Raw genomic sequence first — 22,201 nt, forward strand, 5'->3', positions numbered from 1 at the left:
TCAACCATGAGTCTCCAGACTTCTCCTATCACCCATCAATCTCTAGACTTCTCCTATCCCCTATGAGCCTCAAGACTTCTCTTATCATCCTTGAGTCTCCAGACTTCTCCTATCATCCATGAGTCTCCAGACTTCTCCTATCATCCATGAGTCTCCAGACTTCTCCTATCCCCTATGAGTCTCCAGACTTCTCCTATCATCCATGAGTCTCCAGACCTCCTATCCCCTATGAGTCTCCAGACTTCTCCTATCAACCATGAGTCTCCAGACTTCCCCTATCATCCATAAGTCTCCAGACTTCTCCTATCATCAATGAGTCTCCAGACGTCACGTCAGCGGCGGTAGCCACCGCCGCCCCAGCAGCAGCGGGGCCTGCCGCCGCCTATACTCACCGGCGCTCGCCACCCCGCTCTGTGCCCGCTTCCTCCTTTTCCTCTGTCCGGCGCGTGCCTGCTTCCTGCGGGCGCCTTAGGCCGTGGGAGCGCACTTTCCAGGTCTCTTAACCCTGGAGCGCCCGCCCAGAACATGGTGGAGACGCCTGATTATCGTGTGCCTTTCCTACGGTATCCTGGCCCAGTGTTTAGGGGTTTCCCCTTCTCACTCTCTGTCTCTGTCCTGTACTCCGTGTCTCCGTTCTGTACTCCAGTGCCCAGTCCTGTACTCCGTGTCTCCGTCCTGCACTCCAGTGCCCAGTCCTGTACTCCGTGTCTCCGTCCTGCACTCCAGTGCCCCGTCCTGTACTCCGTGTCTCCTTCCTGCACTCCAGTGCCCAGTCCTGTACTCCGTGTCTCCGTCCTGCACTCCAGTGCCAAGTCCTGTACTCCGTTTCTCCTTCCTGCACTCCAGGGCCCAGTCCTGTACTCCGTGTCTCCGTTCTGTACTCCAGTGCCCAGTTCTATACTCTGTGTTTCCGTCCTGCTCCCACTCTGTACTTCCTACCCCCTCTTCATTCCATGCTCAGTCCTGCACCCCTCAGTCAGTCTTTTGAGCCGCCCCTCTTGGGTCTAGCAGTCGCGGCATCTGTCTTCCGAGGGCCTGCCCCTAACGGCCCCTGTATAGGGGTCGGCACCACCTGGCGCGCTCGCCCCTGGGAGCTCCAGTGCCGCGATCCAGAGGGTCCACTCTCGGACGTAACCTACCCGTGGTCAGTATATGTCACACAGACTTCTCCTATCATCCATGAGTCTCCAGATTTCTCCTATCATCCATGAGTCTCCAGACTTCTCCTATCACCTGTGAGTCTCCAGACTTCTCCTATCATCCATGAGTCTCCAGACTTCTCCTATCATCCATGAGTCTCCAGACTTCTCCTATCATCCATGAGTCTCCAGACTTCTCCTATCATCCATGAGTCTCCAGACTTCTCCTATCATCCATGAGTCTCCAGACTTCTCCTATCATCCATGAGTCTCCAGACTTCTCCTATCATCCATGAGTCTCCAGACTTCTCTCACCAAACAGTCTCAGAGCTTCTTCTACAGAGACTAAAACCCTTTGGTCTTCTACCTCCGTTCAGGTCTCCTGATCTCACCACCTCCTGTCACTTTGCCTCTCTGTAACAGACTGAACTGGTTCCGCAATGTGAGATGACTTGCCGTATACCCGTGTGCCCACATTGCACAGAACACATAACTTCTACTGTGTCTTTCCCCCCGATCTCCATGGAGGCAGCAATGATGAGCAGCGTTTGCCTGTGTCCTACATTGTGCCGCACAATCATCCGCATCCTCGAGTTCTGCTAACTGCTGAGCTTTTTGTCTACAAACCTGGAAAGTAAGATTTGCATCATTGTCTTACAAGGCTGACACTATAGACGTCAGACTCCTGGGATCACAAAATAATACATCAAAAAGCTTCCACCAAATGTAAAACCTTCCTGCTACATAAGTAATAGACTCAAGCGAGGGGACAAAAGGACCAGTGATGAAATCTGGGACAATCAATAGACAAGGAAGAAAGGAAAGCTCCAACCAACACTCCTCCCTGCAATCAATCTCCCAAAGCTTTCATTCTACAAATATATGAGAGCAGATTTCGGCAGCCGCGGCTGCACCCTGGCATTGCGCTGCCGTTCCAAGGCTTTTACAAGTAGCTGAGCGGAGGTTTGCATTGTCATCCGGGCCACTTAATAAACCGACCTGAGACATTTGTCTTGAAGAACTCAATGAGGATTTAGAGAGCGGAATAAAAAGTGCATTAAATATTCATGACTAGACGAGAACTGCCAACAAGTCAGAGATCGGGGCTCCGCTCTGACAAGGTCACCGGCGCTGCTCTCGGATGATATCATTTCACAGAATGTCATCACGGCAGAAGGAGACTAAAGATCTGGATTATGGGCCGGGAGACGAAGCGGGCTCTTTTGTTCGTTTTTCTTTATTTTTAAGGGACTGGAACCTGCAGTGTTTTGATCACTTATTCTGTGTACTGCGGCATATAGCGTAAAAGAAGGTCTGGGCTTTACAAGAGTACCGAGATGTCAGCCGTGGGGGCTTTCAGCATCTAAATGGTTAAACACCAGCGATCAGAGCCAGCACTGGTCGCTGCTGTTAGAGGCAGATGGCGGCTCATGCAGACCCCAGAGTGGATGTACAGCTACGTCCACATGCACGGAGGGGGTAAACGAGGCTCTTCATGGCGCTGAGAGCATGGACATCCATCTATCTGGCTGGGTATGAGATTGTGCTGGGATTTCCCGCTGAGGGAGGGTCAGAGAGAGCGTCCACATTCATCGCCCGCACGCCACAGGCCATACAATAAGGCATTGTGCAGATGAGGGAACTCATTATTTATACACTATTATGTCACGAAGAGTTAAAGGAGTTTTCTGGGCTAAACGTAAGTGTCTGCAGGCTTTCATTCTGACTGCAGAGTGCTGGATCCTGACATTGTGCTCACGATTGGGATCCCCACTCGCAGGCTCCTCACACTACAAGTAATTTCCCCAGTTGTGACTTTGGGCAGAGGGGATGAGCCGGGCGTTCCAGGGTGACTACACTACATTGCTCCACCACCGCGCACCGATCCTGTGCGGTGACAGCGTGAGCCCCATTACTGACTGCGGAGAGCGCCGAGATGGCGATCCTGACAGTATGCATATAGCGCACCGTCAGAATGGCTCCCTGCAGGAAAGCCAGTTTAGCCAAGACAACCCCTGTAACATTGTGGGGTCCGCTGTTCAGAGCAGAGAGCGGAGAAGTAAAAAGCGTTTCCCCTGCGGACCGGTCCTGTCCTCCAGTACACAGATATGAATGGGAACTGTGCAATGCTTCTCCTCTCCTGTGGTGGCACTGCAGAGAAATCGCACACAGGTTTGCTGCTGATCGCTGGGATCGATGAGGTGATGCTTCTGATAAGTAGAGGTGCTGCATATCGGAGAGCCCCTCATGGGTTGCAAAGTTCAGTTTTCTTTATAAAAATGAAAAACCGAATATTCCGGGGAGCAGTGGGAATAAAACAACAGCAAAACTGGACAATGCTGACGTGGCGGCCGCGCCCCTTTAAATGTTAAGTGCGTTTCCAGAGTTCCGGAGGTTTGGCGATTCCAGAGTGAACGTTGGAGCCGGATCTCCTGGATAAGAGATGTGGAGCGGAGATTAGCGGTGTCCTACCTGCGGCCGCGGGTGCCCACTGATCAGACACTGCAGCACCAGCGTGTCGCCCTCCCGGATGGTGTACACCCGCTCGCTCAGGTTGTCTTCTTTCACCACACAGGCCTGACCGGCGTGAATGATCTGCGCCTGCGCCGGAGCTGCAAGAAAACACGAGAGCGTTATCGGGCGTCCACGGAATACACGCGCGATCATCACAGGCATACGGGCGGGTCCTACGCATCACTCAGCCCACGTGGCGCTATTATTTACAGGACGTGTCAGACATACATTGATTTTGGTTATTTCTTATAACTTCACAACTGCAAATGCAATGACTCCGATTCCTACAAAACCCTAATTTTTGGGATTCTTAGTATCAGATAAGAGAACCTATAAGTAACTATCATTTCCATAAATAGAAAAATAAAAAGCATTGAACTATTATTCCACAAAACAGCGCCACCCTGTCCACAGGTTGTGTGCGGTACTGCAGCTCAATTCTATTCATGTAAATGGATCTCAGCTGCGATACCAGGCACAACCTGTGCACAAGGGTGGCGCTGTTCCTGTAAAAATAAGCAGCCACGATTTTCTAACCCTGGACATCACTAGGTCTACTCAAAAGCAAGAAGCCACGCAGTGTGCTGCAGGTCGGACCCCGTGTAGGTTTATGGCAGAGACGACTGGTAATTAAGATTAACTATCCTCTCCATCAGGCGCCATTGATCTCCCAGGAAGAAAGGACATCGCTAAATAGAACGTTACTTCAAGTAACGATCAGGCGCTTCTGAGCTGATGTGGAACTCGCTCCTGTGATGTGGCGGTGAATGGGCTGCGGAGGGGCCGCGCCGCCATCGATCTGACAATACAATCTTTTCGATATCATAATGTGGAAATCGATGTCAGGACTCGGCTCCATCTCCGCCTCTTCTCCTCGTGGTGTCCAGTCCATTAGTGAAGGTTCTCATGGAGAAGAGGACGGGTCCGGTGAACCGGGGAAGGGTCTACGTCCACCGTGACATGAGCCCGCGAGCATGGGGGCAGCGGGGGCAAAGTGCCCAAAACGGGCAGCAATGCACAGAGGGGTCTCGTCTCCCTATTGGGGGTCCTGTCTCCCCATAGATGAGGTAACATTATATGCAGAGCTCCCTCCCTACCGGGGAACAGACCCAAACACTGGCTGAATATCTGTGTGTGCACAAGGCTCTAGAAACGCAGATAGGAGGGGACACACCAGAGCCCCCCGGACCACTCACTATAACTACATGTATTAATAAAGGGGTATTAAGAGACTGATTACTATGGCCCGGAGAACCAACAGGCAGGGATCCGCTAACTACCTGCCTGGCAGTGACCACAGAGCGGCGCTGATTGACGGCTAATTCCTACCTGCCTGACTGCACGGAGCTGGCTGTCAATGAGCAAATACCTGCCTGATAGTTCTCAGGCCCATAGTAATAAATAAGAAAGTCACAGAAAACCCATTTAAGTAAATTAGCTCCAACCAATAACTGACAGCAACCATATACAGGGACTGCAGACAGGATCTTATCATGTATCTCTGTATACAAGGAGCTCCCCCTAGTGGTGGCTGCAGGCAGGATCTTATCATGTATCTCTGTATACAGGGAGCTCCCCCTAGTGGTGACTGCAGACAGGATCTTATCATGTATCTCTGTATACAAGGAGCTCCCCCTAGTGGTGGCTGCAGGCAGGATCTTATCATGTATCTCTGTATACAGGGAGCTCCCCCTAGTGGTGACTGCAGACAGGATCTTATCATGTATCTCTGTATACAAGGAGCTCCCCCTAGTGGTGGCTGCAGGCAAGATCTTATCATGTATTTCTGTATACAGGGTGCTCCCCCTTGTGGTGACTGCAGACAGGATCTTATCATGTATCTCTGTATACAAGGAGCTCCCCCTAGTGGTGGCTGCAGGCAGGATCTTATCATGTATCTCTGTATACAGGGAGCTCCCCCTAGTGGTGACTGCAGACAGGATCTTATCATGTATCTCTGTATACAAGGAGCTCCCTGTAGTGGTGGCTGCAGACAGGATCTTATCATGTATCTCTGTATACAAGGAGCTCCCCCTAGTGGTGGCTGCAGGCAGGATCTTATCATGTATCTCTGTATACAGGGAGCTCCCCCTAGTGGTGGCTGTAGACAGGATCTTATCATGTATCTCTGTATACAGGGAGCTCCCCCTAGTGGTGGCTGCAGGCAGGATCTTATCATGTATCTCTGTATACAGGGAGCTCCCCCTAGTGGTGACTGCAGACAGGATCTTATCATGTATCTCTGTATACAAGGAGCTCCCCCTAGTGGTGGCTGCAGGCAGGATCTTATCATGTATCTCTGTATACAGGGAGCTCCCCCTAGTGGTGGCTGTAGACAGGATCTTATCATGTATCTCTGTATACAAGGAGCTCCCCCTAGTGGTGGCTGCAGACAGGATCTTATCATGTATCTCTGTATACAAGGCGCTCCCCCTAGTGGTGGCTGCAGGCAGGATCTTATCATGTATCTCTGTATACAGGGAGCTCCCTCTAGTGGTGGCTGCAGACAGGATCTTATTATGTATTTCTGTATACAGGGAGCTCCCCATAGTGGTGACTGCAGACAGAATCTTATCGTGTATCTCTGTATACAGGGAGCTCCCCCTAGTGGTGACTGCAGACAGAATCTTATCATGTATCTCTGTATACAGGGAGCTCCCCCTAGTGGTGGCTGCAGACATGATCTTATCATGTATTTCTGTTTACAGGGAGCTCCCCATAGTGGTAGCTGCAGACAGAATCTTATCATGTATCTCTGTATACAGGGAGCTCCCCCTAGTGGTGACTACAGACAGAATCTTATGTATCTCTGTATACAGGGAGCTCCCCCTAGTGGTGACTGCAGACAGAATATTATGTGTCTCTGTGTACAGGTAGCTCCCCCTAGTGGTGGCTACAGACAGAATCTTATGTGTCTCTGTATACAGGGAGCTCCCCCTAGTGGTGGCTGCAGACAGGATCTTATCATGTATCGCTGTATACAGGGAGCTCCCCCTAGTGGTGGCTGTAGACAGGATCTTATCATGTATCTCTGAATACAGGGAGCTCCTCCTAGTGGTGGCTGCAGACAGAATCTTATCATGTATCTCTGTATACAGGGAACTCCCCCTAGTGGTGGCTGCAGACAGGATCTTATCATGTATCTCTGTATACAGGGAGCTCCCCCTAGTGGTGGCTGCAAACAGGGTCTTACCATGTATCTCTGTATACAGGGAGCTCCCCCTAGTGGTGTCTGCAGACAGGCTCTTATCATGTATCTCTGTATACAGGGAGCTCTCCCTAGTGGTGACTGCAGACAGGATCTTATCATGTATCTCTGCATACAGGGAGCTCCCCCTAGTGGTGACTGCAAGGATCTTATCATGTATCTCTGTATACAGGGAGCTCTCCCTAGTGGTGACTGCAGACAGGATCTTATCATGTATCTTTTTATACAGGGAGCTCCCCCTAGTGGTGGCTGCAGACAGCTTCTTATCATGTATTTCTGTATACAGGGAGCTTCCCCTAGTGGTGGCTGCAGACAGAATCTTATGTATCTCTGTATACAGGGAGCTCCCCCCAGTGGTGGCTGCAGACAGCATCTTATTCATGTATCTTTTTACACAGGGAGCTCCCCCCTAGTGGTGACTACAGACAGGATCTTATCATGTATCTCTGCATACAGGGATCTCCCCCTAGTGGTGGCTGCAGACAGGATCTTATCATGTATCTCTGTATACAGGGAGCTCCCCCTAGTGGTGACTGCAGACAGGATCTTATCATGTATCTCTGTATACAGGGAGCTCCCCCTAGTGGTGACTGCAGACAGGATCTTATCATGTATCTTTTCATATAGGGAGCTCCCCCTAGTGGTGGCTTCAGACAGGATCTTATCATGTATCTTTGTATACAGGGAGCTCCCCCTAATGGTGGCTGCAGCCAGTATCTTATCATGTATCTCTGTATACAGGGAGCTCCCCCTAGTGGTGGCTGCAGACAGGATGTTATCATGCATCTCTGTATACAGGGAGCTCCCCCTAGTGGTGGCTGCAGACAGAATCTTATCATGTATCTCTGCATGCAGGGAGCTCCCTCTAGTGGTGGCTGCAGACAGGATCTTATGATGTATTTCTGTATACAGGGAGCTCCCCATAGTGGTGACTGCAGACAGAATCTTATCGTGTATCTCTGTATACAGGGAGCTCACGCTAGTGGTGACTGCAGACAGAATCTTATCATGTATCTCTGTATACAGGGAGCTCCCCCTAGTGGTGGCTGCAGGCATGATCTTATCATGTATCTCTGTATACAAGGAGCTCCCCATAGTGGTGGCTGCAGACAGAATCTTATCATGTATCTCTGTATATAGGGAGCTCCCCCTAGTGGTGACTACAGACAGAATCTTATGCATCTCTGTATACAGGGAGCTCCCCCTAGTGGTGACTGCAGACAGAATCTTATGTGTCTCTGTGTACAGGTAGCTCCCCCTAGTGGTGGCTACAGACAGAATCTTATGTGTCTCTGTTTACAGGGAGCTCCCCCTAGTGGTGGCTGCAGACAGGATCTTATCATGTATCGCTGTATACAGGGAGCTCCCCCTAATGGTGACTGCAGACAGAATCTTATGTGTCTCTGTGTACAGGGAGCTCCCCCTAGTGGTGGCTGCAGACAGAATCTTATGTGTCTCTGTGTACAGGGAGCTCCCCCTAGTGGTGGCTGCAGACAGAATCTTATGTGTCTCTGTATACAGGGAGCTCCCCCTAGTGGTGACTGCAAACAGTATCTTATCATGTATCTCTGTATACAGGGAGCTCCCCCTAGTGGTGGCTGCAGATAGGGTCTTACCATGTATCTCTGTATACAGGGAGCTCCCCCTAGTGGTGGCTGCAGACAGAATCTTATGTATCTCTGTATAGAGGGTCCTTCTCTTAGTATTGGCTGCAGACAGACTATTATAATTTATTTCTGACTTTTAATGAATCACAGCTGCTAACAAGAGACTCTCAGATCAAGAACATAGAAGACATTTAAACAATACGGAGGATTTTCTCTAATAGATGCATAAATTAGACAATACCATGGGTCAAGTTACTGTTACATTAATTGTCTTGTATCTGAGGTTTGGAGCAAGGTAATTAATCAAATGAGATGACTTTAATGAGTAATTAATTAGATACATGGAGATGTTTAGTAAAGGGAAGGGTCGAGTCGTGTTTAGCCGCTTGTTTGCCATCATCTCCAGCGTTACTGACGGCTGATTATATGTTGTGTGGACTGAAGTAAGAAAACCAGCGACGTGTGAGAAATCTGCACCGTAGAGAAATGTGGATTTCCTGCACTTTCACTTCATGTAGGGACAGGGGGAGATGAACTCTTGTAGTTCAGTGGATGTGCCATTGGTGAGCAGCGAGAAATATGCCATCGGAGTGTAGATTCGTCCTGCCGCTCGTCATATACTGACTCACAAAACATGTATATAATGACCACAGATGTAAAGAATAGGCACCCCCCATTCACCAGCCCACCGACGGCCAGCGCAGGGTTTAGTCTCTGGTGGATCCTGATCAATTTATAAATCAGATCATTTACAGCTCGGAGGAAAATGGTACAATGTAAACACAACACAATTCATTGTGGCAACAAAAGGCTCCAGGAAGGTTCAGGCTGTGATTGGGGTGAGTGCGGATCGGACTCTTATCCCACTCATGATCATATACACCCAGTGGGCTCCGGCGTCCTCGAGCCCCACTATCTCTGACTCTCTATATCGCCTACATGAATTATGAGCTGGTTCTTCATCCCCAGGGTCAAGAAGCACTAAATCCATTGCTCAACACTGATAGAATGTGACTTCAAAAGAAAACAGCTAGAAAGCAGCATATTGCAGTTTTTACACTGACCACTAGATGTCAGAACATCAAGACTGGCAAAGAAGAGCATCTTGCTTTACAGTCTGCTGTGAAGTTGAATGTTACTGTATTATCAGTTTTAGCTGGAGCTTTCATGAATGTGTCCATTTCTACTGCACCGCCTGAGCCTAGATAAGCAGAATTCACACAAGTGATAGTACATACATAAGTGCGATGGTAGATCCAATCTCACATGTACGATGTGGAGTAATACATACAAGTCATAGCTTTGGGTAATCTCTGCTCTGGCTCCTGTTAGGGTGAAGGAGTCATCCCATCAGTGACAGCTGTCTGTACTCAATATATGGAATATTGCAACCGGAAATCCATGTTAATAATTCCTGAGCCTGTTCCGAGCCTGACATCAATCTCCCAGCTGTGAGACTGACAGGCGAGAGCTAATGGCAAGGATGAAGTGTGAGCATGATGCTGCCATGAACAGCCGGGTGTGTCTGTGGTGACAGCGTCCATCAATATGGAGACAACTAGATGTGACGCCGGGTCTAGATATAAGGACCGACATCAACCTTAGAAGAAGCACCCTTCACCCAACGCAATCATCTGTGGAGCCGGACGGGAATGGTGAAGGCTGCACAGGGCCGGTATTACCCATGGGTAAGAGGAGGAGGTATAGTGTGAAGCCTGATGGCCCGGATGGAAAATCACAAGCCCATTCATAGAACCTCAGGAAGTGGATCACCCCACTCACCGAGAGCAAGGAAAGTGGATCACCCCACTCACTGAGAGCAAGGAAGTGAGCACCCCAATCACCGAGAGCAGGAAAGTGAGCACCCTGATCACTGATCGCTAGAAAGTGGATCACCCCATTCAGAGTAGGAAAGTGGGTCATCCCATTCACTGAGAGCAGGGAAGTGGATCACCCCTGTCATGATCCACCGCTGCCACCAATATGTCACGATCCCACCACTGACACGGGTATGTCAGCGGACGGAGGGATGCGACACACTGCCAACACACGGCTATCACAGGCACAGTGGGGCTTATCTTAGTTATCTCACCACTGGCACCATGTGACCAAAACACAGCAAGCTAATCTCGCTCTAACAATTTATCGCAGGGGGGGTATTTTGGATGCCCCACCACTGATAACAACCTTCCAAGAACTGCGGGGATTTATGGATATCCCACTTTCTCAGTTCCACTTTGGAACTCGCAGCTCTTAGGCGCCCCCCTTTACCCTCAAGTCAGTCAGGGAACTACACCTGGGATAATTGGTCACCGGCCGGTTGCTTCAATGAGGTCTGGCCGCAAAGCACGCTGCAGTGAGGGAATTATAAACACTCTGGCCGCAGCCACCCAATTAGCTTATAAAGTCCCCTTCCGTCACAGCCAGCAGTGCCTGGGGTCCAAATCACACTTCGCTGCCACCAGCTACGATTTACTTAATCAATGAGTTAATTAAGAGGGTCCATAGCAAACCCCCAAATTAGTAGCAATTATCTTAAAGGCACGTGTTCGCTTCTTAGAGCATGGAGACAGAGCTAATAAATTTACGGTTTATTCCCCAAAGTGGGGCAGTGATTACACAGGTAAAAGTTGTTACAAAGTTGAGACCTTAGATATGTACATTGCAAATATAAAATAACAAGGATTAAAAAAACAGAGATTAACACTTACATGTGCTTAGTTAGTATTAGGCAAACCATGTGGCCGGGGGAGGGGCAGCAGTCACACGTCCCTCTGCATCTTGTCAGCACAGACTCTGCAGCTTAACTGGGCTGTTTGTCGACTAGCATCCCTTATGGCCTCTGCTGTGTTACATCACAAAAGGGGCCGGCTGGAGAGGGTCTGCCCCCCTACTCTCTAAGTTGCAATTGGTATCATTTTTCCCCGTTTATCGAGTACAATAAAACAAGATCAAACATACAGTAGTTGTGACACACCGTTTGGGAGTAATCCATATCTCAGTTTCTGGAGGTGTTAGAACTTCGCAAGAGCCACCATAGCAAAGCCGGGTCGGCGCAGACTACAGAAATGTCCGTTTCATTTTTCTCTTGCGACCGGAGCCCGTGCTAGGCGTATTTTAATATCTCTCATTCATATGCTTGCCCCGCATGGTTCAAACAAAGCCATTCTTTCACTTAGCTAATCAACATTCCTTAGCTACTCAGGAAATGGCCGGTGTCCTATAACCAGCATGCAGAGGACACATACACACAGCTGTTAAAGAGGGGGGAGAGGATCACATTTGCACCTGTGAAAAATGATGATGAATGAACTCATGGAGATCAACATCCAACACTGCGGAGACACCATCACGTTTCTCAACGCAGTGATTCTAGAGCAATGCCCCCATCCCTTAGGGGAAATATGCAAAAACATGCAAAACACAAGCCGCGGAGACACCATCACATGTTTCTCAACGCAAGCAATGACTAGCCAGGTCTTTCCCCGGGAAGGAACAACCACGGGAAGGGCAGTCTCCAATGAAGGAACCCACCTATGCCAAAACATGGTATCCGTCCACAGACAGCGTTGAGAAACATGTGATGGTGTCTCCGCAGTGTGGGATGTTGATCTCCATGAGTTCATTCATCCTCATTTTTCACAGTCTTTTTACTAGGCATTGCTCCTACCAGCCAGTTTCCTACTCCACACTGATGAGGGGCAATACCCAGAAACAGCTGTCTGTGGATGGATACCATCTTTTGGCATAGGTGGATTCCTTCATTGGAGACTGCCCTTCCCGTGGTTGTTCCTTCCTGGGGAAAGACCTGGCTAGTCATTGCTTGCGTTGAGAAACATGTGATGTGTCTCCGCGGCTTGTGTTTTTACACATTTGCAGCTGTGACAGGCTGATTTTCTTATAGAATGGAATATTCTGGAAGGTTCCAGCAAAATCATACTTTACAGACATATCTTACATTACAACCTTATTCACTGAGAGCAGGAAAGTGGATCACCCAATTCACTGAGAGCAGGGAAGTGGATCACCCAATTCACTGAGGACAGGAAAGTGGATCACCCAATTCACTGAGAGCAGCGAAGTAAACTGTCCCAGTTGCTGTTCCTTAACTGTGTGACAACAGGGAAATAGATCACTCACATCTCAGTCCTTCCACTGAATATGAACCTTGAGAAAACCATGCTGTAGTTCATCCTTTAACTACAAGAGGGGGTTAGACTACCCCCATTGCGGTCTCCCTACATACTGACAGCAAGAGAGTAAAAATACCCCAATGTACAATCTCTAATGAGTTACAACAGGAGGGTGAGCTACAAATCTGTGGTCCCTGCAATGACTGACAGCAGGATAGTAGACTATCCTCATTGCAGTCCTAAAAATGACTGACAGCAGGAGACTAGATAACCCCCACTGCATTCCCTCCTATGACTGAGAGCAGGAGAGTAGACAATATCCATTGCCATCCTTTCAATTACTAACAGCAGAAGAGCAGCCTGCAGTCCCTCCAGTGACTGACAGCAGCAGAGTAGACCACCCCAAATGCTGTTCTCCAATGACTGACAGCAGCAGAGTAGACCACCCCAAATGCTGTTCTCCAATGACTGAGAGCAGGAGAGTAGACCAACCCAATGCTGTTCTCCAATGACTGAAAGCAGCAGAGTAGACCACCCCAATGCTGTTCTCCAATGACTGAGAGCAAGAGAGTAGACCACCCCAATGCTGTTCTCCAGTGACTGACAGCAGCAGAGTAGACCACCCAAAATGCTGTTCTCCAATGACTGAGAGCAGCAGAGTAGACCACCCCAAAAGCTGTTCTCCAATGACTTGAGCAGCAGAGTAGACTACCCCAATCCTGTTCTCCAATGACTGAGAGCAAGAGAGTAGACCACCCCAATGCTGTTCTCCAATGACTGAGAGCAAGAGAGTAGACCACCCCAAATGCTGTTCTCCAATAACTGAGAGCAGGAGAGTGGAACACCCCAAATGCTGTTCTCGAATGACTGAGAGCAGGAGAGTGGAACACCCCAAATGCTGTTCTCCAATGACTGAGAGCAGGAGAGTAAACCACTCCAATGCTGTTCTCCAATGACTGAGAGCAGGAGAGTAGACCACCCTAATGCTATTCTCCAATGACTGAGAGCAGGAGAGTAGACCACACCAATGCTGTTCTCCAATGACTGAGAGCAGGAGAGTAGACCACCCCAATGCTATTCTCCATTGAATGAGAGCAGGAGAGTAGACCACCCCAATGCTGTTCTCCAATGACTGAGAGCAGGAGAGTAGACCACCCTAATGCTATTCTCCAATGACTGAGAGCAGGAGAGTAGACCACCCCAATGCTGTTCTCCAATGACTGAGAGCAGGAGAGTAGACCACCCTTATGCTATTCTCCAATGACTGAGAGCAGGAGAGTAGACCACCCCAATGCTATTCTCCAATGACTGAGAGCAGGAGAGTAGACCACCCCAATGCTATTCTCCAATGACTGAGAGCAGGAGAGTAGACCACCCCAATGCTATTCTCCAATGACTGAGAGCAGGAGAGTAGACCACCCCAATGCTATTCTCCAATGACTGAGAGCAGGAGAGTAGACCACCCCAATGCTATTCTCCAATGACTGAGAGCAGGAGAGTAGACCACCCCAATGCTATTCTCCAATGACTGAGAGCGGGAGAGTAGACCACCCCAATGCTGTTCTCCAATGACTGAGCAGGAGAGTAGACCACCCCAATGCTGTTCTCCAATGACTGACAGCAGCAGAGTAGACCACCCCAATGCTGTTCTCCAATGACTGACAGCAGCAGAGTAGACCACCCCAAATGCTGTTCTCCAATGACTGAGAGCAAGAGAGTAGACCACCCCAATGCTGTTCTCCAATGACTGAGAGCAGGAGAGTAGACCACCCCAATGATGTTCTCCAATGACTGACAGCAGCAGAGTAGACCATCCCAAATGCTGTTCTCCAATGACTGAGAGCAAGAGAGTAGACCACCTCAATGCTGTTCTCCAATGACTGAGAGCAAGAGAGTAGACCACCCCAAATGCTGTTTTCCAATGACTGAGAGCAGCAGAGTAGACCACCCCAATGCTGTTCTCCAATGACTGACAGCAGCAGAGTAGACCACCCCAAATGCTGTTCTCCAATGGCTGAGAGCAAGAGAGTAGGCCACCCCAATGCTGTTCTCCAATGACTGAGAGCAAGAGAGTAGACCACCCCAAATGCTGTTCTCCAATGACTGAGAGCAAGAGAGTAGACCACCCCAATGCTGTTCTCCAATGACTGAGAGCAAGAGAGTAGACCACCCCAAATGCTGTTCTCCAATGACTGAGAGCAAGAGAGTAGACCACCCCAAATGCTGTTCTCCAATGACTGAGAGCAGGAGAGTAGACCACTCCAATGCTGTTCTCCAATGACTGAGAGCAGGAGAGTAGACCACCCTAATGCTATTCTCCAATGACTGAGAGCAGGAGAGTAGACCACCCCAATGCTATTCTCCAATGACTGAGAGCAGGAGAGTAGACCACCCCAATGCTGTTCTCCAATGACTTCAGCAGCAGAGTAGACTACCCCAATCCTGTTCTCCAATGACTGAGAGCAAGAGAGTAGACCACCCCAATGCTGTTCTCCAATGACTGAGAGCAAGAGAGTAGACCACCCCAATCCTGTTCTCCAATGACTGAGAGCAGCAGAGTAGACCACCCCAATGCTGTTCTCCAATGACTGACAGCAGCAGAGTAGACCACCCCAATGCTGTTCTACAATGACTGAGAGCAAGAGAGTAGACCACCCCAAATGCTGTTCTCCAATGACTGAGAGCAGGAGAGTGGAACACCCCAAATGCTGTTCTCCAATGACTGAGAGCAGGAGAGTAGACCACTCCAATGCTGTTCTCCAATGACTGAGAGCAGGAGAGTAGACCACCCTAATGCTATTCTCCAATGACTGAGAGCAGGAGAGTAGACCACCCCAATGCTGTTCTCCAATGACTGAGAGCAGGAGAGTAGACCACCCCAATGCTATTCTCCAATGACTGAGAGCAGGAGAGTAGACCACCCCAATGCTGTTCTCCAATGACTGAGAGCAGGAGAGTAGACCACCCTAATGCTATTCTCCAATGACTGAGAGCAGAAGAGTAGACCACCCCAATGCTGTTCTCCAATGACTGAGAGCAGGAGAGTAGACCACCCCAATGCTATTCTCCAATGACTGAGAGCGGGCGAGTAGACCACCCCAATGCTGTTCTCCAATGACTGAGAGCAGCAGAGTAGACTACCCTAATGCTGTTCTCCAATGACTGAGAGCAGCAGAGTAGACCACCCCAATGCTGTTCTCCAATGACTGAGAGCAGCAGAGTAGACCACCCCAATGCTGTTCTCCAATGACTGAGAGCAGGAGAGTAGACCACCCCAATGCTGTTCTCCAATGACTGACAGCAGCAGAGTAGACCATCCCAAATGCTGTTCTCCAATGACTGAGAGCAGCAGAGTAGACCACCCCAATGCTATTCTCCAATGACTGAGAGCAGGAGAGTAGACCAACCCAATGCTATTCTCCAATGACTGAGAGCGGGAGAGTAGACCACCCCAATGCTGTTCTCCAATGACTGACAGCAGCAGAGTAGACCATCCCAAATGCTGTTCTCCAATGACTGAGAGCAGCAGAGTAGACCACCCCAATGCTGTTCTCCAATGACTGAGAGCAGGAGAGTAGACCACCCCAATGCTATTCTCCAATGACTGAGAGCGGGAGAGTAGACCACCCCAATGCTGTTCTCCAATGACTGAGAGCAGGAGAGTAGACCACCCTAATGCTGTTCTCCAATGACTGTCAGCCGAGACGTAGGACCCGCACAATTCCAATCCCTCCACCTTCTGATACTTGGGAGTATCGTCCACTCCATCAGATTCCCTCCGCAGAGTGACAGCAGGAGAGCAGATCGTCAAAATCCCATCACTAATTAAAAGAAGAGAATCACAGACCGGTTTTATGCTAATCCTGTCTCTTCACAATTAGTAGAGTTGTCATATTATTGCTCTCATTGATTTGTTTGACCCCAGACTGATACCGAGGGAAGTGGTGCAGCTGATGAAGGTTCCGCACCAGGGGGGAGCATCTGAGCTCGATCCCGCCTCATTAGTGTTTACCCCCCAGTTAGATTAAAGTACCTTACTTTACTTAATGCCAAACAACACAGTAAAAAATCCATCTTGATAAGAGTTGTCTTTTAAGATCTGTCAAGCAGCTTGTTACACAGCAGATCCCCCCGACGACTCCATACAATAACTGTGTATCTTATAGCGGGGCTTGTGGGGAAACTTCACAAGATTATTATGCAAATTGCCTATAATGCAGCTGGCATGGAGTGTTCCCTAAAGGAGCCGACATAACCCAGGCAGAATACATAATGCTGCTCCTGCAAGAAGCTGCTCCGGATTAACCCTGTGGAAGGAGGAGAGAACACCTGACAGCTGGGACATCAAGAATCTCCAGCACAAAGTCATAGAACCAGAGAACCGAAGAGCTGAGGTGCATATCGACCCCAAAACCTGACAGGAGAGGGAAAACCAGAAAATACTAGGTCTGATAACAGTGTAATAGCAATAAGTCATACAATAACTGGAGAACCACTGTCCTTACTGCCCCTACGGACAAGTATAAAACCAATATAATACTTCCCCTATGTACAAGAATATAGCTACTATAATACTGCCTCTATGTACAAGAATATAACTACTATAATACTGCCCCTATGTACAAGAATATAACTACTATAATACTGCCCCCTATGTACAAGAATATAACTACTATAATACTGCTCCTATGTACAAGAATATAACTACTATAATACTGCCCCTATGTACAAGAATATAAGTATTATAATACTGCCCCTATGTACAAGAATATAACTACTATAATACTGCTCCTATGTACAAGAATATAACTATTATAATACTGCCCCCTATGTACAAGAATATAACTACTATAATACTGCCCCTATGTACAAGAATATAACTACTATAATACTGCTCCCTATGTACAAGAATATAACTACTATAATACTGCCTCCTATGTATAAGAATATAAGTACTATAATACTGCTCCTATGTACAAGAATATAACTACTATGATACTGCCCCTATGTATAAGAATATAAGTACTATAATACTGCTCCTATGTACAAGAATATAACTACTATGATACTGCCCCTATGTACAAGAATATAACTACTATAATACTGCCCCTATGTATAAGAATATAAGTACTATAATACTGCTCCTATGTACAAGAATATAACTACTATGATACTGCCCCTATGTACAAGAATATAACTACTATAATACTGCCACTATGTACAAGAATATAACTACTATAATACTGCCCCTATGTACAAGAATAAAACTACTATAATACTGCCCCTATGTACAAGAATATAACTACTATAATACTGCTCCTATGTACAAGAATATAACTACTATAATACTGCCCCTATGTACAAGAATATAAGTATTATAATACTGCCCCTATGTACAAGAATATAACTACTATAATACTGCTCCTATGTACAAGAATATAACTACTATAATACTGCCCCTATGTACAAGAATAAAACTACTATAATACTGCCACTATGTACAAGAATATAACTACTATAATACTGCCCCTATGTACAAGAATAAAACTACTATAATACTGCCCCTATGTACAAGAATAAAACTACTATAATACTGCCCCTATGTATAAGAATATAAGTACTATAATACTGCCCCTATGTACAAGAATATAACTACTATAATACTGCTCCTATGTACAAGAATATAACTACTATAATACTGCTCCTATGTACAAGAATATAACTACTATAATACTGCCCCTATATACAAGAATATAACTACTATAATACTGCCCCTATGTACAGGAATATAACTACTATAATACTGCCACTATGTACAAGAATATAACTACTATAATACTGCCCCTATGTACAAGAATAAAACTACTATAATACTGCCCCTAAGTACAAGAATATAACTACTATAACACTATCCCTATGTATAAGAATATAAGTACTATAATACTGCCCCTATGTACCAGAATATAACTACTATAATACTGCCCCTATGTACCAGAATATAACTACTATAATACTGCTCCTATGTACAAGAATATAACTGCTATAATACTGCCCCCTATGTACAAGAATATAACTACTATAATACTGCCCCCTATGTACAAGAATATAACTACTATAATACTGCTCCTATGTACAAGAATATAACTACTATAATACTGCCCCCTATGTACAAGAATATAACTCCTACAATACTGCCCCTATGTACAAGAATATAACTGCTATAATACTGCTCCCTATGTACAAGAATATAACTACTATAATACTGCCCCTATGTACAAGAATATAACTACTATAATACTGCCCCTATGTACAAGAATATAACTACTATAATACTGCCCCTATGTACAAGAATATAACTAATATAATACTGCCCCCTATGTACAAGAATATAACTCCTACAATACTGCCCCTATGTACAAGAATATAACTGCTATAATACTGCTCCCTATGTACAAGAATATAATTACTATAATACTGCCCCAATATACAAGAATATAACTACTATAATACTGCCTCCTAGCTGTGAGGTTGTGTTGTGTGGATCTCCTCATGTCTGGAGAAAGCCCGGGGATTGGTCACCCTGGGCGGGGAAGCTCCCCTGGCAAGGCCCAGGCTTCCCGGCCTACACTGGGACAACCCTCCCAGGCTTCTACCAATGGGAATGTTAATCCCAAAGCCGCTGTGAGTCCAGTGAATGCAGCGAGTCAAAGCTGCAGCAGTTCTATGAAGAAGGAAACAGTTGTGAGTAAAGTTTTGGGAGGAAAACCTTCTCCAGTTCCAGCAAAGAAACAAGAAGGGAAAGTGTCTGTGAGTGATGGAGTTCAGCTGAATGTGAGGTCTTGTAGCTCCCCAGTCAGTAAGCAGCTCCTGCCAGGTGCACAGGTGAGATCGGCCCCAGCTGTGCAGATCACCTCTCCTGCTTCCAGGCAGAGACGGACGTCTTTGGAAAGGCAGACAATGCAGGAGAACCTACAGCAGCATGGCAGTATGGCGCGGTCAGGACGCACACGGTCACAGTCAGGTGGCAGCGATAAACCTGCTGCGGAGCCTGCATCCAGCCAAGGGGCCACAAAACCATCCGTGGTGGACCCGCACAAGACTGTTCAAAACCCCTGTACCCGTGGTCAAGACTAAGCCTGTGGGGCCGGCGCGTGCACCCGAGCTGCAGCTAGTGGATGAGATACCAGGACTTGTCCGAAAACTGGGTGAGTTACAGCAGCAAAAAAAAGCGCTGCAAATGGAGGTAGACTTCATCTATAGTCTAAAGACCACTAATCCTGCCAGTAATGAGGCCTATGACCTGAGACTGAACACACTGGGAGTACAGCTGGCGAGTGTTGTGCAGGACACTGAGTCTGTGCTGGAGAGCATGGGGCCCCTGGCAGAGACCTACAGGAACCGCGAGCGGTTCGCCTCCTACAAGCAGGACTGTGCTGTAGAGGCCAGGACCCCTGATGTTCAGGACGGGACCCCCCAGCAGCGGACACGGCCAGTGTTACAGGCTGCCCGCTTCTGCTTCCAGGAGGGGAAAACAACTGCAGCAGCAGGCAGCTCAGTGTGAACAGGAGCATGCACTTCAGACTCCAGCAGAGGCACCACAGGTCCCAGAGTGCCCCACACAGGAGCAGGACAGTGTATGTGAGACTGTTTGTGCTGATGAGGCTGAAGCACAGACTGTGGCTGGGGATGCTGTGCCCATGGGGTCGGGGGTTGAAGGGGTTTCACATTCTGTAATGGACGTCGCACTGTCTGATAATGATGCTGCTTATGATAATGTGCATGATATGTGTGATTATCCCCCTTTGCCATCCAGTCCACAAGGTGTGACAGCCCCCCCTGCTGCAGGCCCTCTCCCTGTCAGTCAGCCCAGTGTGACCCGGCAGGTGCCCCCCAGGAATGCCTGGAGCCGCGGCGCCCCATCCATCACTTCCAGCGCCAGGTATACCGGCCAGACATTCAAACGCATTAATGTGGTGCGGTTTAAATACATAGGTGCCAAGGAGGATCTGCCACAACGCAGGTATGTGGTGAGAGAGCTGCTCTGCGGCCAGATGGGGTTTGTGGCAAATGAGATCCTGGCAGTGTCTAATCTTCAGGACAGGCAGGGCTACGAGGTCAGCTTCAAGCTCATGTCTGACCTGGACAGATTCTGGGCTAATTACCCCAAGTTCAGAGATGCTGAGGGCTGGAATAAGTTTGTGTTGGTTCCTGTCTCCAGGCCGGACACTGTCACAGTGAATATCACCTTCTGGAATGAGGCCGTTCCTCCACAGGACATCGAGGTGTGGCTCCGGAGACACTGTGACCTCGTCTCTGGACTCACCAAGGTCAGAGATGAGGATGGTATCTGGACAATGGGGTGGCGGGTCTTGGTGAAACTGCGGCAATGTAATAACATCACTGCCCACTTACCCAACTCCTTCTTCATTGGGAGGGAGAAGGGAAGGTGTTATTATCCCGGGCAACCCAGAAAGTGCTTCAAATGTGGTGGGAAAGGTCATCTGGCTAACGCCTGTACTGTGGTGAAGTGCAGTCTGTGTGGGGCAATCGGCCATGTCGCTGCAGACTGCCGGGACGTCAGGTACAGCCTCTGTGGTAGGATGGGCCACCCTCACAGGGACTGTCCAGACGCCTGGCACAACATCTGCAGAGTCTTCCCTGATGAGATAGTGATGGCAGGGGCAGAGGCTCAGGAGGATGAGGATGTGGTGGCAGGGACACATGAGGAGGAGTATTTAATGTCAGGAGAGATGCTGACCAGCTCAGATGCCCACCAGGAGTCCACTCAGGCAGCACCAGAGAAGCAGGGTGCAGAGGGGAACATGAAGGTCGTCCATCAGGTCCAGCAGCCTCAGATAGCCCCCCCTTCAGCATCGCTGTCTGTATCTGATGACTGGAACATTAATAATAATAATAAAAGGAAGAAAAAGAACACATCCTCCCGTAAACCTGAGGCAGAATATGACACTGGTCAGAGTGCTAGTAAGAAGGTTCAGAATTCTGCAGGAGTGATGGTCGTGTCCAACAAGTATGGAGTTTTATCTGACTCCAATGGTGACGATTATGAGGAAGACTTGAGGAAAGTTGATGCTGAGTGTGACAGGAACATAGAGGACCATCCCCCACCAAAGCGGAAGCCCTTATCTGTGGACCCTCAGGTAGAGTCTGACATGGACACCAGAGGTGGACAGAACATCTCTGACTCATGATGATGGCTGTTACTCTGCTCCTATATTGTGTTGTGATGGCGGGGTTCTCATTGACAGTGACCTCGAGCAATGTGAATAGCATTAAGCTGAGGAGAACTAGACACACGGTGTATGAACATCTCAAATATCTGGACACAGATGTCATCTTCCTGCAGGAGACACGACTGATATCTCTGGGGCTTATGAGAGAGGCTGAGAGGGAATGGCGGTCCGGTCCTTCTTTCTGGTCACTGGCTGTGGAGCCTTACGCCGGGGTCGCTGTCCTGTTTAACACTAATGATGTGACTGTGCATAGGATGACGGAGGTGGTCATGGGAAGATGTCTGGTCCTGGAAGTCACTGTCCATGGGAGGCGACTCCGGCTTATTAACATCTATGGGCCACAGACAGT

General features: G+C 48.3%; 1 protein-coding gene across 7 annotated transcripts in view; it reads right to left on the bottom strand.

The window, feature by feature from the left end:
* Nucleotides 1-22,201, bottom strand: part of MDGA1 (MAM domain containing glycosylphosphatidylinositol anchor 1) — a 441,180-nt gene that overhangs the window by 208,434 nt on the left and 210,545 nt on the right. For 5 of the 7 annotated variants that reach the window (XM_073556267.1, XM_073556270.1, XM_073556268.1 and 2 more), the window contains exon 2: nt 3,612-3,751. The exons of 1 other annotated variant lie outside the window; for it this stretch is intronic. In XM_073556267.1, coding sequence (XP_073412368.1) covers nt 3,612-3,751 — 140 coding nt within the window. Of the gene's footprint in view, nt 1-3,611; nt 3,752-22,201 lie in introns of those variants that run through there. One more of the 7 variants, XM_073556271.1, reaches the window with a different exon arrangement.

Source organism: Dendrobates tinctorius, unplaced genomic scaffold (genome assembly GCF_039654945.1).
Source record: "Dendrobates tinctorius isolate UK_male_01 unplaced genomic scaffold, ASM3965494v1 ptg000232l, whole genome shotgun sequence".
NCBI lineage: Eukaryota > Metazoa > Chordata > Amphibia > Anura > Dendrobatidae > Dendrobates > Dendrobates tinctorius.